The sequence below is a fragment of the Colletotrichum costaricense genome, assembly GCF_030867565.1.
Source record: "Colletotrichum costaricense strain IMI 309622 chromosome Unknown Scaffold_4.1, whole genome shotgun sequence".
NCBI lineage: Eukaryota > Fungi > Ascomycota > Sordariomycetes > Glomerellales > Glomerellaceae > Colletotrichum > Colletotrichum costaricense.
Window position 1 is genome coordinate 1,379,299 of NW_026848233.1, and position 14,488 is coordinate 1,393,786.

Here is a 14,488-nt window from a genome sequence, read left to right on the forward strand (position 1 = left end):
ACCACGCACATCAAGCGAACGATCGACGGCCTCCACGTCCTAGCCCTTCCGGGCCCACCACCAACCGCCTGCAAACGCGCCAACTACGTCGCATTCGATCATCGATCAACAGGCAATATCAAACATAATACCCAGTTTACTCGTTTTTTGTTACGAAACGTCCGAAGAAGGCTGCAGAACGTCAGATTCAGAAGCAACGGCTTGATTGCCCTCAAAGGACCCTCCCGTCCAAAGTAAAGCCAGGAAACAGGATACTTTCTTTACCGGTACGTACCTTTGTCAGGAAAAGCCTTCTCACCTAAGGCTCAGGTCGATGGGAACCCTGCCAGCTTGCCCGCACCCTGCTGCAACTGCCGGCGACACTCAAAAAGAAGGAAAGAGCGACAGAACTAACACAAAAAGCCAAGAACCACAGCCGGCCAAGCTAGTTTTGCTTGAGAAAAATCCTTACATCCTTATATCGGAACACACGTCAATTCTTCAACTTGGGCAGAAAGAAATTGGCAGCAAACGGCAGGAGAAGAACCAGCCGGCGGAAAAAGAAACCCAACGGCAACATCACATCACCAAGACACTCATCAACAAGCAGGAGGCGCTTGCCGTCTGGGCTGACCCAGTTTACAGCACCAGGACAGCACTTGCTGGCCCCGGCGTCCCTGAGCGTCCCAGCCCCCCAGTCACCACTTTTTCCCCTACGTCGCCGGACCTGACTCCAGCGTCCGACCACCCCATCGAAAAAAGACGTGACGCTTAACCCATTGCGGCCACCCTCCTTCCCTGTAACGCCTCCAATTCAAATCGCCCTAGCGCTTTTTCAGCAAACATCCTGGCGTCGCTCGCCCGAAGTTGTCTTCCCAAAATCCCATCAGAATCCATCCGAGAGTTGATACTTGGGAGAGCGCGAGAGTCAGACTCAGATTCCCTCCCGTTTTTTCTCTCTTGCTTCTGTTGCAGCAAGATACACCAAGCTTGCAGCAACACCTCGCTGCATAAGGTACTCCGTACCAAGGATCGAAACATCGGCCCAAAAAAAAGGCAAGGTACGTACCGAATTGTCCGTGAGCACCCTCCATCGCACCAACACCTGCACCTGCACCTGCAACTGTTCCCGTTCCCGTACCCTCAGCTGGGGTTTGTCGTTGTCATTGGTGTTTCTGTCGCCATCTCATTGGATCGCTGTTGTCGTCGGGTTGCCTGGCCGTTCCTTCCAGCTCGGCACCACAACCACACCGCAGCCCACCTGGGCAGCTTCATCGGCTGGGAGTTGTTGCCGTTGCCGTTCGTACCAAGTCAAGTGCCTTCCAGGTTGTCGACTCAACCTCACCCCCAGCCACATTCGAGACACCCAGCTCCCTGCTTTCCTGCCCCCTTGCGACAGTATCTGAGAAAGAAAGAAAAAACATCTCCCAAGCACACAAGCACCTCAACTTGCTCTCGAACTGCTTGTTCTCCGTCCCCGAAGATTTGCTTCTCATACAACACACATCGTCAACAAGTGGAACACTGGAAACAGCCCGGTCCACGGGTACACTATTCTCTGCTAGTTTCTGCATCCACTTTCAATCCCAGCTGTCGGCAGAAACACCACACTCAGGCATACGGCACACCCCAAACCCCCTTCCCTTCCACTATTCTGCCCCTTCCAACGCTCCACCGCGCTCCATCATCTCACGCTCACCCCTGGAAAACGCAACCTTGGCCGCCTCGCTAGCGACCTCTGGGAACCGCCCGCCCACTCTTCCCCTTGCTGACCCGCGATAAGGCACGCAATAGCTCCATCCATCGACCTTGCTCGCCGAGACCAGGTCCGCGCCCACTGAACCCGCCTACTTGCGAGACAGATCAATTAAAAGTAGCACCCTCCCCAGTCGCCCGTCATGGCTGAACACCATCCACTTCCCGCGCTGCCTCCCCAGCACCAACAACCGAATCACCACTATCACCAACAAGGCCCCGACTCATACGACAACGGCCAGTCCCAATTCCCGCCTTATCAGCAGCAGTACGACCAGCCTCAGCCTGTTCAACCACCCCCCAACGCCCAGGCGCAGTCCCCATCCCACGCCCAGAATCAAACTCCCCATAGACGCTCCAAGTCCCGGCCGAGAACCTTCAGTTTCCAGTCCAACAAATCCCACAAGAGCTCTGGCAGTCACCCCAAGATCGACCTCCACGAGACACCTGAAGAGAAGGAAGCAAAGAGATTACACAGTAAAGCTGATCCTACCGTCGCCATGAGTGAGGCCGAACCTTGTAAGTTACCACTCTCCTGTGATGTCGGTTGTAAGATATCTAACAGCTTCCGAAGCCGCCGTTCAGGCAATGACCAAGACTTCCTTGGCTCCTTTGCGCGCCATTCAGCACAAGGACACCACCGGTGCCCCAATTGGTACGCTACAGCTCTGGATCCGCAAACCTAGCCGGTTTATTCTAACCATGCTTCTCAGCCGAACCCGACCGATCTAATCCCACACGTAGCCGTTGGGAACGACCCCTTGATACCATTCGCAGTTTCGAGGCCGCCATTGATGGAGGCTATCGTGACCGAGACCGGCGACAGTCTTATATTCGCTCAGATACAGAGTCGGTCCAAACATGGAACAGGCGCAGCAGCTACTATGCCAGTAAGTTTATCTACTCACCGATTGATTGCACAGCCTAGCTAATCCATTATATAGCCAGTGGAGGACGCCATCCCCATGACAGCTACTACAACGGTCGCCCGGGCTCGTTCCGTCCCGAAAGCGGTCAGATTGAGATGGGGTCTAATCGACAGAGTTACTACGATCAATACCAAAATGGTGGAGGACATTACAATGGCGGCAACAGCATTCCCTACCGACAGAGAGTTCCCAGGACGCAGACCGATCCCCACATGAACGGCTACGCTCGCGGCGATCAGAACATCTATCCCCTTCCCAACAAGGACCGCTCATACGAGACTGTTACATCAGCCGCCGCCAGTGGAAGCTCCGGAGAGCATGCAGGCTACCATACCGATCCGACTAGTAGCGACAATAGCTCTATTGAGCGTGGCGGTCCGGCTCGTAGGCCTGAACCCACCAATGATTATGGCATTGGCTTCAGTCAGGACCAAGGGCACCAGGCGTCTGCTCTCAAGTTTGACAACGGCGCGCCAAATGGAAAGGGACATGCCTATCAAGCTGTGAACAACGGAGCCCAGGTACCTCAGCAACAGAGCGCGAAAGTCCTTCGGAGACCAGTTGGCGCCTCTCCACCGCAACAGCAGCAACAGGCGCAGCCTAGACCTGCTGAGCCGGCCAAGAGAAAGAGCTGGTTCTCTAAGCGCTTCAGCAAATCATCTTGAACAACACAAGGCATGAGATATGAGCTGGTTTTCGTTTTAACGTTGTCGATACCCCCATTTTCTTAGATTCTGGATGTGTAATGGTGTTCTCGGGCAGAGATCGGCTTATACCTGATATGTCACTGGTGTGGAGTTGCCGGAGTACCCTTCTCCCCTGACGAGACGGCCGTTCCTATTTTGAGGTGGGTCGTCAATTTGAGAGTATAGCCGAGAGGTATGGCTATCTATTTTCCGATTCAAAAAAACAACGAAATACACACTGTTTGGATCGAGGTATATGCACTGGATCCAGTTTACGATTGCGAGGGCGAAGTCGGCAGCCATGGAGGCTTGATGGTGACTTGACGACAATGTTTCATCTACAATGCTTGGGGATGACTTGGCGGTTCAGGCGTTGGAAATTTGATAAGGCTTCATTATAACACTGGTGTGGCTTTCAATAAGCCAGGTCTTAGAAGAAGACCAGATCAACGTAATATAATCTCCCGAATAGAGACAAACTTGCCATCAACAGTGTAACGTATCTGATGAGAGAGAGGGATGTGTGACACAACTTTCATTCCTACGGAAACTGTGAAACGCGTTCCAGGCTGCCACCCCAGGCTCCAATGTGTCGATTGACTGCCCATCCCAAATCTCAACGGTCTTTTTTCCCTTGCTTCTTCGCTTCCAGCTGGTCGCTCTGATCCTCCTTCATGGCAACGATAACATAACTGATCAATACCACGTTGGCCATTACAGCAGCAAGAGCGCCGGCAAATGTCGAATTGCCTGGTTATCAGATTAATCGGGCGCGTCCAATCGTGGTTGGCAGTGGAATGGGAAAAGGCAGGAACACGAGTGCAGCTTACTTACCCTTGAAAAGGAAGTCGACCGTAGCAAAGTAGGTGCCGATGGGCAACACAATCATGGCCAACGTGAATCCAAGAAGCTTCAAGATGACATCCATTGGTACAGCAGGAGTGATGTTGGACTTGTCGCCAGCAGCGGGACTGGCACCAACCACATCATCCTTCTCGAGGATGGTCTTCTCCGAGGCCACGATGCGTCGGGTCGCCATGACGTGTATCTTGATTTGGAAAAGGTGTAAAGTAAGCGCATGGTCTCGTATAGCTTGTGCTAAGGGACAGGAAACTTACAAGGTGTTGATTATCGACGTTGAAATAGGCTCGTTGTCAGTCGAGGACGTTGCGGAAGACCCGGAGTTGATGAACGTCGGTTGGGGCTTATGAGTTTGATGGTCCCGCTCATTGAGCCTTGCTGCTAGAGGTCTCCTCAAAAACGAGACGTGAAGTCAAAAGACAGTGCCCACAGTTCGAAGGGATGATTGTCCGCACGGTGTTTTAATTGATGACGCCAACCACGTGCGGACGCGCTATGGGGATTCGTCTAAGCGCGTTTCTTTGGATTCCCGTGTCAACGGACATGGGGGGGCGTTGCGATCTGCCCCAGAAAATTCCCACTCCAGTGCCGCCGTCGGTTCAAAATCAATCTCGGCCCTCTCCTGCCAGCCTGCTCAGGAGCGCCCACATCTTGGAAGGCGGCACGGATACCTGCAATTGCCCAATCTGTTGCTCTTTTACCTTGCGATTTCTCCTGCTCTAGCGTTAATTATCTCGCACAGCCTTTCGACAATCGACATCTTCACAGCAGCAAAGTCCTCGAGTCCTTCTCTCCTTTGAGCAAACTTCTCCCCGCCTTTGTATATCGACCATTGTCCGCCTTCGTACCTCCGCTTGTCAACTTCCCAATTTCCACCTCACTTCCCACAAGCAACAAACACATCTATACGAGCCATGGTAATCAACTATACCCTCAGTTCCTCACCGCCGCCGGTGGGCAGCTCGGCAATGGGCACGTCACCGATCAGAGGCATTCGTCGCGGTAACGACGCCGACGAGCTCGCCGACGAGACGATCCCCGAATCCCCCTACCAGACACAAGCGACGCAAATTGTCAATCGAACGTCACTCGCGTCCCAAGCCAAGACGCAACCCGATCATTCCTCCTCCCCCTCTTCGCGTTCAGTCATTGAGGTTCCCGCATCCTCGCCGTTCCAGAACAAATCCAGCTACTTCTCACGCCTCGTGCCCCCCGGCTCACGATTTCAGCCGCCCCCCAAGTCACAAGCGCCTTCCAACCCGCGGAAGAGGCCCTCGGCGGAGCCTGTGCTCATACAAGGCTCGTCAGATGACGAAGATGACCGAACGTCCCGTGGCAATATCAGCCAGACATCTTTCAAGAAGCATGTCGCCAACTTTGAGTACGTTTCGGTGGATAAGCTGCAAAAGAAGATTGAAGAGGTTTCTGAGGCGCTCAACGGCACGATACCGGTTCAATACTATAAGGAAGCTTTGACCGCATGCCACAATAATGTTGAGGACGCAATCAACTACTTGTTGGATGGTCGGCATCTGAAGCCCAAAGTCAACAGCTTCGTGAGCTCTACCAAGCCAAGCATAACCGTTGGCGACGAAAGAACAAAGAACATGGACCGCAAGTCAGGCAGACCCGGCTCACCCAGCAAGCCAAAACTACTCGGGCGACATGCCCCGACTCTACCAACACCTTCTCGAAGCACCACCCCCTCACCACCAAAGCCCAAGCGCAGGCGCTTGATGCAAGGTCGTCGCCCCGGTAGATCTCCACCTGCGTCCCAGCAGGCTCACGAAGACGAGCCGTCCCTAGACGAGCTTGCCGCCGACAAAGTGGACGAGCCTATCATCATTCCCGATGACAATGAAGACGAGGATTTTGATAACGAGGATGAATTGAACGAGGCGGTCAAGGACAGCCTGCAGGACAAGGCTCTCCAAGCCATCAACACCAGCTCGATCGCGGATCTGTCAGCCATGACGAATATCAAGATGGACGAGCTGAAGATTATTGAGACGAAGAGGCCTTTCGATACCATTAGCGAGGTACAAGCCGTTTCGGTGGCCAAGAAGGCAAACGCTCGCAGCAGGAGGCCTAAGGTTCCAATTGGAGAGACCCTGGTCGATGCAATCATGGAATTCACTCGCAGCGTCAATGCCATTGACGAAGTGGTAGCCGAATGCGAGAAGAAGGCGAACAAGGTCAAGCAGGAGATCAGCCGATGGGACCTCGATGTTAAGGGTCAGAAACGGAGCACACAGAGCTCCTCCACTAACAGCGATCTCCCCCTGACACCGACAAGCTTCCACACTCAAAAGCTTTCGGAGCCGCCAATCTCCTGCCAGCCGAAGTTCATGGATGGGCACTGCACTATGCGTCCCTTTCAGCTGTTCGGTCTCAACTGGATGTCCCTCCTGTACAACAGTGGCTACGGATGCATTCTAGCCGATGAGATGGGGCTAGGCAAAACTTGCCAGGTCATTTCTCTCATCTGTCATCTTGTCGAAAACTACGAGAAAACCGGAAAGGGTGAGAGGCCGTGGCCCAATCTTGTGGTTGTACCACCGTCGACGTTCTCAAACTGGATGGGAGAGTTCCAGCGCTTTGCTCCCGACCTCTCGATTCTTGCATATCAAGGTCCTCAAGCCGAACGTAGAGAGATAGCATACGAGATGCTCGAGAACCCGGCGGACTACCACGTCGTCTTGACGACCTATACCCAAGTCGGCTCCGAGGAGGACCTGGAGGCTCTCCGAGAGTTGCAGCCAGCCGCAGCCATCTTTGACGAGGGGCACAAGATGAAGAACCCCAAGACCAAGATTTACAAGGACTTGATCAGGATCAAGGCCGGTTGGAGAATGCTTCTCACCGGAACACCTGTTCAGAACAACTTGATGGAAATGCTGGCGTTGTTGAACTTCATTGACCCACTCCAGTTCAACGGTCGGATGGACCAGCTCCAGTACATGTTCAGCCAAAAGGTCACCATTCGCGATGTCAACAATGGTGCTTTCCTCTACGGCGAGCGTGTCAGCCGAGCCAGAACGATTCTGGAACCGTTCATCCTGCAGCGTCGCAAGCAGCAGGTGCTCTCTGACATGCCGGCCAAGATTTGCAATGTCGCATACTGCGATCTGGCACCAGGAGTACAGAAGGAACTGTACGAGGACTACGAGCGACTTTTCAAGGCTGGCCCGGTCAAGAAGACGACAACCGGGCGTCAGAGCGACCAAAACAACAGCTGGATGCAGCTTCGGAAGGCGGCCCTTCACCCGCAACTATTCCGTCGTTACTTTGACAACAAGAAGGTTGAGAAGATGGCGAATATTTTGATGCGAGAGGTTCCGCAATCCGAGCTGCAACAACCGCGGATTGACCATCTCATTGGGGAGCTGCAAAATTCTTCCGATTTCGAGCTGCATCTCTGGTGCCGTGATTACGCTTGTATCAGGCATCTTGACGTCCCTGAGGGTTCTTGGATGGACAGTGGCAAGGTCGTCAAGCTACTAGAGCTCATCCACCAGTATCGCGACAACGGCGACCGCGTCCTCGTCTTCAGCAAATTTGCAAAGGTCATTGAGATCCTACGGGAGGTCCTTCACACCGATAACATCAGGCACTGCGTCTTATATGGCCAGACCAACGTCGCCGAGCGCCAGGATCTGATTGACGAGTTCAACAACGATACAGATATCACAGCCTTTTTGCTCACGACGGGCGCTGGTGGCACTGGCATCAACCTGACCTCTGCCAATAAGATCATCATCTTTGATCAATCCGACAACCCGCAGGACGACATTCAGGCCGAGAACCGAGCTCACCGCCTCGGCCAGACGCGGGATGTGGAGGTGATTCGCTTGCTGACATCGCACACCATTGAGGAGCTCATCTATAAAGCCTGCCAGAAGAAGATTGAGCTCGCCGAGAAGGTCACTGGTGCGGTGGAGGATTTGGACGACAAGAATGCCGAGGAGAACTTGGAGAAGGAGGTTCGAAAGATGATGGCGGATCAGTTGACTCCTTCATGATTCGACGTCTTCTCATCTTGAGACAAAAAAGAGATCATTTTATTTGATTCGACTCGACACACTTTCCGCATTCATTCCGGTTGACCGCCTTTGCGGCCTACATTACATCCGTCCAGCGTTGTTCAGAGTTGTACGACATAGTACCACAACATTGAGAGCGAGCGAGTAGGGGGTCCGGAGACATTTGTATTAATCATGGCAAGAGAGACATGAGGCACCACTAAGAGTGACAGGTTTATATTTCAGAGATGACCGGCGAGGAGGGACCCAAGACAAGAAGTGAGTGGAGGGGAGGCCGCGGGGAGAGGCGTGGGTAGTCCTCCTCAGCTTTGGGATAATGGTCCGGACAAAGGATAGAAAAGACAAGACTTATTCGGTCTAGACGATAGACGAGGATCGGGACCTATCAGGGCAACCTCGGCTGAATGAAATACATGAATTGCATCAAGTCTCACACGGTCTCCCGGGCCTCAAATTGCTATAAATGGCGGCTTACGAGCCAGCCGACAGTGTTGAATCAACATGGTATTAGGCAGTGAGGTAGACAATTAGGATTGGTGCCCATTAGTGGTAGTGGCACAGAATCTAAAACTACTACATAAAGTCAAGCCCTTTTCCTGATCTTCGCAAGCAGTAACAACATCCCATGCGTCGATGTCACTGTGCTGCTGCTCTTGCTTCCCTGGCAGCTTTAGATTGTCGAATCTGTGCCTTGAGTTTCCTCGAGTCGGCTCTCCTGTTCCTCGCGCGCTCTTTGGCTGGATCCGGTTGGGCCTCTTCACCCAGCGTTTCAAAGGCCTTCAAGTCTGCTAAGAATCGACGAATGCGCACACCCGTCTTTTGTCGGATCCATGCGTCGACCTCTTCGTTACAAGCAGCCGATATGGCGATGTGGAGACCTCGCAAAACATCTCTGTCATCAATGTCTTTGTCGTCCTGCTCCTTGGGGTCCGAGTTATCACTACCTCGCAGCGGTTCTCGTCCCTCTTCGGGTTGTTCAGCTGAGGGTAAGGGAGCTTCCTCGTCAACGGGCTCTGGGAGTGGCTCGTCATGTTCGGCTTCTGCAGCCATGTAGGGAATAGCTTGTGCATCTGCCTCCAAGTCTTGTCCTCTGAGTGTCTCATGCCTGGATCGCCTGGCTTCTTGCATCTCCATTTCCCGTGAAGCGGCTTCCATGGCTACTTCAAGTGACGAGGACGAGCTCAAGGTCAGTTTCCATGTGGACGGTAGAGCAGGGTTAGGTGTGATAGTTCCGCGACTCGTCTGAGCCGACCGTTCTCTTCTTTCCACTTCTGTTGCGGGTCCCGGTAGGCTTCTGAACATCCTCCCAGATTGGAAAATTGGCGGATGCTCAAAATCCGTTTGTGTAGGCTTGTTCAGAAGAGCGGCCTTTTCCTTAGCCTTGCGTTCAGGCTGCCTGATCGAAACCCTGAGAGGCTTGTCTACAACGCCAGCTGGCTGTTTCGATCCTGTGGAGATTTTGGTGTTGTATGACTCCTGAGCCTGTACTTCGACCGTGTTCTCGTCTGACTCTGATAATACGGTGGCTTTCACTGGTCTTTTGGCTATGACAGGAAGGGCTTTATCTCCTGGTGGGAAGTTTTCCTGATCTGAAAACACGTTTTGCTGAGACTCCTTACGTATCCCCTTAGGGGCTGAAGATTCGAGCTTTGGCGCCTTTGATTGCTTCCTCGAACGATCGATACGAGCTTGGGCCCTTGGAGGTATGGGTGGTTTATCGTCCTTCAAGTCATGAGGTACCGCTTTCCTTGGAGACTTGCTTTTGGGACTTGGTGCTTCTGTCTCGTTGCGAGAAGGGGGAGCCTCCCTGAGTGGCCGATAGGTTGATGGACGCTGTGCCGTGTTGCCGTGCCATGTTTTGGCTCGAACATCTCGAGAGGCTTTCTCACCTTCGAAAGAGTCAGCAACGATTTGGCCGACGATTATAGAGCTCGACTTACGCCAGCCCTGTAGCGCCTCTGTCTTCTGGGGGTAGACTGGTTCCCACTTTGCCAATATCTTGTTTGGCGTGTCAATTGTTGTCGGCGTCGGAGCGGGAGGTAGCCGACCCGTTGGCATGTCGATCGATTGGTCTCTCGTATTTTGGAAGCAAGGTAGGTTACAACATCTCGAAGTAGAACTTTCCTTCTTGGCGGGAACTTCGTCGATAAAGGCGAGCTCCCAGGCGCCTGGCTGTGCAAAGGCAACCTGCGTACCAGAAGTTGATGAATCGGATGAGCTTGTTGAAGCGCTCCTCAAGCCATTAAGCTGAAGGTGGCCTGGTTCAGCTTGTTTTCTGGTGTCCCTAGAGCGATTCGAGATTGGCTCTGCTTCGATGTCTGGTGGATTCTTCGTCTTCGTGTCCTTTTTGGGAGACGGTTTGGGCGGCGACTTCCGACGCTGCTGTTCAGAAGTCACTGCTAGACCAACAGCTTGGAACTGTTCCTCATACGGAAGAAGAGCTGTAACTGTGTGAAGCGATATAACCGACTCTGGTGTCGGGGTAGAGACAGGTAGCTCTCCTGCAGCTTTTCTACGTTCGGCATATATCTCTAGTTGCCGTGCGAAACGATTTACTTCTCGGCGCCGGCTGGAGGTTCTCGATGGAGGTTGAGGTGCTCGGAAAGATTGGTTTGATGATCTATTTGATGGCGAAGCAACAAGGGATACTCGGCTCTGCTGCGAAAGACTTCGACGAACAGCTTCCTACAGCTGTGGATCAGCAACTCCGAATCTTCTCTCGTGGGATGCCACCGATTCGCGGTGCTGAAAGGTGTGGCCAGGATCCGCCATGGCCGACAGAGGGTGACCTCGGATTCTGGATGGACTGTTGCCAAAGTTGGGCGGTTTTGGCTGACTTGGGGATCCCGAAGGACCTGCAACTGGTCTTCTACGGACGGGACGTGGCTTTGATGCCCGATTTGGAACAGCACGTTGGTAGCGAAAAGAAGAGCCTCGTGGTCTCGGCGATCTAGGACCGGCTTGAACCGCAGGGTCCATCGCGATATACCACGCAGGTGGCGTCCTTTGTATCGAGGGTCTGTTGTGCCTTCGAGAGGTCGGCATCAAGGGCTGAAGAGCGTCCGAGGCCACAATACTGCGCAATCTTTCTAGCTCTCGCTCTTGGGAGACGATGATCGGGACAAGTTGGCTCGCTCTTCTCGCGGATGCTACAGTGGTTCGAGAGCCGGTAACCTTACCGGATGGGAGCCTGGCTCTGCTGGCGCGCTCTGTATGAACAATTATGCGTTGCTGACGACGGAGACTCTCGACAGACCGATTCATGGGCTTGCGGAAGACGTCTTCTGCTGCCTGGTGTGCTTGTGTCGGCTCAGATTTAAGAATGGGCGGCGGTGGTGAACAAGGTGAAATACAATTGCAGTCTCGGAAGACTCTATCGCAATCAAGCATCGTCCATGCTCGCTGCACTGGAATAGTAGCGATGGATCCAAAGAAGAATTTGCGTTGGTATCATGTGGTTTAGGTAACAAAAACGTAGCATAGGAGAGACATATGGTGATACAGAGGGGAGGCAGTCGGTGCTGTGCCTTGCGCGTGGCCCTGGACATTAAAGTCGACGTTCCTTCCCAACATTACACGGAACCGTGTGAAGAAGGATGTGAATAAGCCCGGTTTCTTGGCATGAGGATGGTGGTTTCTTCACCGGCTGATGTCCTTGATACTCGGTGAAGAGTACGTCTCAAGCTGGCGGCGGCCCTTCCGCAATAAATGCTCTACAACGGAGAAGTCGCGCTTGTCGACCGTAATGTACCTTTCAAACTCTGTCCTAATGTGTTGGTCAGTATGGTGGTGAGCGGCACATAAGAAAGCTGGTGCACAAGCTTGCCTGGCAAAAGATTGAAAATGAGGTCGTGCAGTCTATAACGGTATTAACATCTCACATGCAAGTCGAAGACGTTGAAGAAATGTTACCTCTGGCTTCTTCCGTATTTCCCGGATACATTGTCGATAGAGTGCCAAAACCTCCCGTTGAAGGCCAGAAAGACCGCGCTTCGGTACTGCCATCTCGAACGTCAAATCGGCGTTACTGCGGAAGGAATGCTCTTCTGATGGTTCATGAGAGGACCGTAATGAGAAAGTTCGAATGTCGAATCATTGATGTCAACCATGAGAAAGAGAGCTCCATCGTTGTAGCTCGGGCCAATGAGGAACGGCGGAAGTCGGAGGTCGATTGGATGACTCAGCAGCAGCATTGGCATTGGCATGATGCTGGAAGGAGCAAAAGCAAGTAGTGCCCCGTCCCTTAAAAGGGTGTTTGAGCAGCCCTGTAGTCTCCTGAACCCCGTAAAGTACTCTCTTCTGCCTGTCCATAGCAGTAACCCAGAAACTGTAAACTCTAGCTTTTGATGCTGGAAGGAGCTCCTCGGAATTGTGGAGTCGCATCCGGTAGAGGTGCACACCTGTAGTGCTGCGCAGCTGCCGGGAGCTCAAGGCGTAATGATGCCGATGTATTAGCCGGCGCGCCAGAGTGCTACGCAATTCACTTCGCTCTGGCACATCTGACGCCGAACAGCGAGCCGGGGTTTAGCTCTGGAATCCGTGCTCTACGGGGGGAAGTGTGGGGTCGACGGATAGTAATCGGAGGCTTCACGTTCGTGGGGTCCAGTCGCTACAGCGTCCCGTCTTCGGCTCCTCTCCCGATATTCGTCACATTCCATCACCTGCAACATATTCTCATCTACTGTACCATTATCTTGCTTTGTTTCTTCTTCAGCCTGTACCACAATCTTGCAGTTGATGAGTCGTAAATATGGCCTCATTTTCCGTGAGTCAATCGCTACCCAGGAGTGACTGACAGCAGCCGATACACTGACTCTCACACCAGAGACTCGTTCGCTTCCTTGCCCGGGACGGCAAGACGTACTACGGCGATGCAATTCTGCCGAGCGGCGTCACTGACATCGCCAAGGCGAGGCAAGCCAGAATCGTGACGGGCGACATCTTTGGAAGACACGACGTCACAGAAAACGTCGCCGACATCCGCCTTCTGCTGTCCCCCCTTGCGCCTGAGCACGTCAAGACTGTACGGTGCCTCGGGCTCAACTATGCCAACCACGCCAAGGAGGTGAGATTAGAGCCAAAGAACCCTGGAAATGGCTCTGCACAAATAGCTAACAGCACCCCTTAGTCAAACATGGCAATTCCCAAATTCCCTGTTCTCTTCGTAAGTCGTCGTCGTTCGTTGAGGAAAGAAGAAAATGGTAGACTCATTTCTCCCAGTACAAGCCCATGACCTCTCTGGCTGGACCGACTGACCCCGTTCCCGTGCACCCGATTGCTCAGACCGGCAGCACGCTGGACTACGAGTGCGAACTGGTCATCGTCATTGGCAAGACCGCCGCGGACGTCTCCGAGGACGATGCCCTCGACTACGTCCTCGGCTACGCCGTGGGCAACGATGTGTCACACCGCGAGTGGCAAATCCAGCGTGGCGGCGGTCAGTGGTCTCTCGGGAAAGGCTTTGACGGCTGGGCGCCGTTCGGGCCTGGCATTGTGACCAACAAGGTCATCAAGGATCCTCAAAACCTCAAGATCTTTACCAAGGTCAACGGGGAGACCGTTCAGGTGGGTGTTGGACCGCAGGCAACGAAGTGTGGGTTCAGAACTGACGAATGGGCCAGAATAATAACACCAAGGACATGATCTTTGGCATCAAGAAGACAATCTCCTTCTTGAGCCAGGGCACTACCCTGCTCCCGGGAGACGTCATCTTCACCGGAACGTAAGTAGATCAACGAAGAGCCCTAGCCGACCCCATGACTGACGGTATATGTAGTCCCGAGGGCGTTGGCATGGGTCGCAAGCCCCAATTGTGGCTCAAGGACGGAGACGTTGTTGAAGTTGGCCTTGAGAATGTGGGCTCTTGCATCAACAAGATCGAGTTCAGCAAGGTCAAGTCAAAGATTTAGGGACGGAGCTGAAAGTGGCGGGGAGGTGCATTGTACCAATTGCTAAGATAATGGTCATTTGTCAACTGAAATCTGTTGTTTCATATGGAGTCTAAACAAACTTGGCTGAGGCAGCGAGATGGCGCTCCCCGAATTTGCGGCCGAAGTAGCACGCGTTGGCGTATCGAAACATAGAGAACCTGTAGATGCCTGATGCCGAGTTCCTTGGAAGGTGGCAAGCTTCCTTCATTATGAGCTATGCAAATTGCGGCGGCTCTTCCCATCATGGAAAGTACACAACATGGGCAATTAGTGAATCGAGAGTACCTCATGCTCAGACGACGTCA

The 14,488-nt window shown here is 53.1% G+C and overlaps 6 protein-coding genes across 6 annotated transcripts; 3 read left to right on the forward strand and 3 right to left on the reverse strand.

Annotated features, from left to right (window-relative positions):
* Window positions 1–1,877: 1,877 nt before the first annotated feature.
* On the forward strand, window positions 1,878–3,328 carry CCOS01_04502 (uncharacterized protein; the record flags this gene model as incomplete). Its single annotated transcript, XM_060452683.1, has 4 exons — window positions 1,878–2,253; window positions 2,309–2,389; window positions 2,448–2,624; window positions 2,679–3,328. 4 exons carry the CDS (start codon window positions 1,878–1,880, stop codon window positions 3,326–3,328), a joined length of 1,284 nt encoding a protein of 427 aa, XP_060316641.1.
* A 637-nt stretch (window positions 3,329–3,965) lies between these two features.
* Window positions 3,966–4,388, reverse strand: CCOS01_04503 (vacuolar ATPase assembly integral membrane protein VMA21; the record flags this gene model as incomplete). The annotated part of the gene is made up of 2 exons (XM_060452684.1): window positions 3,966–4,099; window positions 4,184–4,388. The coding sequence occupies 2 exons, from the start codon at window positions 4,386–4,388 to the stop codon at window positions 3,966–3,968; spliced, it is 339 nt and encodes a 112-aa protein (XP_060316642.1).
* Window positions 4,389–5,124: 736 nt separating this feature from the next.
* Window positions 5,125–8,232, forward strand: CCOS01_04504 (SNF2 super family protein; the record flags this gene model as incomplete). Its single annotated transcript, XM_060452685.1, has 1 exon — window positions 5,125–8,232. One exon carries the CDS (start codon window positions 5,125–5,127, stop codon window positions 8,230–8,232), a length of 3,108 nt encoding a protein of 1,035 aa, XP_060316643.1.
* Window positions 8,233–8,889: 657 nt separating this feature from the next.
* CCOS01_04505 (uncharacterized protein) lies at window positions 8,890–11,517 on the reverse strand (the record flags this gene model as incomplete). Its single annotated transcript, XM_060452686.1, has 3 exons — window positions 8,890–10,694; window positions 10,943–11,257; window positions 11,433–11,517. 3 exons carry the CDS (start codon window positions 11,515–11,517, stop codon window positions 8,890–8,892), a joined length of 2,205 nt encoding a protein of 734 aa, XP_060316644.1.
* Window positions 11,518–11,892: 375 nt separating this feature from the next.
* Window positions 11,893–12,258, reverse strand: CCOS01_04506 (uncharacterized protein; the record flags this gene model as incomplete). Its single annotated transcript, XM_060452687.1, has 3 exons — window positions 11,893–12,019; window positions 12,080–12,111; window positions 12,166–12,258. The coding sequence occupies 3 exons, from the start codon at window positions 12,256–12,258 to the stop codon at window positions 11,893–11,895; spliced, it is 252 nt and encodes an 83-aa protein (XP_060316645.1).
* Window positions 12,259–13,078: 820 nt separating this feature from the next.
* Window positions 13,079–14,162, forward strand: CCOS01_04507 (fumarylacetoacetate hydrolase; the record flags this gene model as incomplete). Its single annotated transcript, XM_060452688.1, has 5 exons — window positions 13,079–13,318; window positions 13,382–13,417; window positions 13,474–13,818; window positions 13,875–13,975; window positions 14,030–14,162. Coding segments are annotated over 5 exons (855 nt in total), but the record flags the coding sequence as incomplete, so codon positions are not given.
* Between the last annotated feature and the right edge of the window lie 326 nt (window positions 14,163–14,488).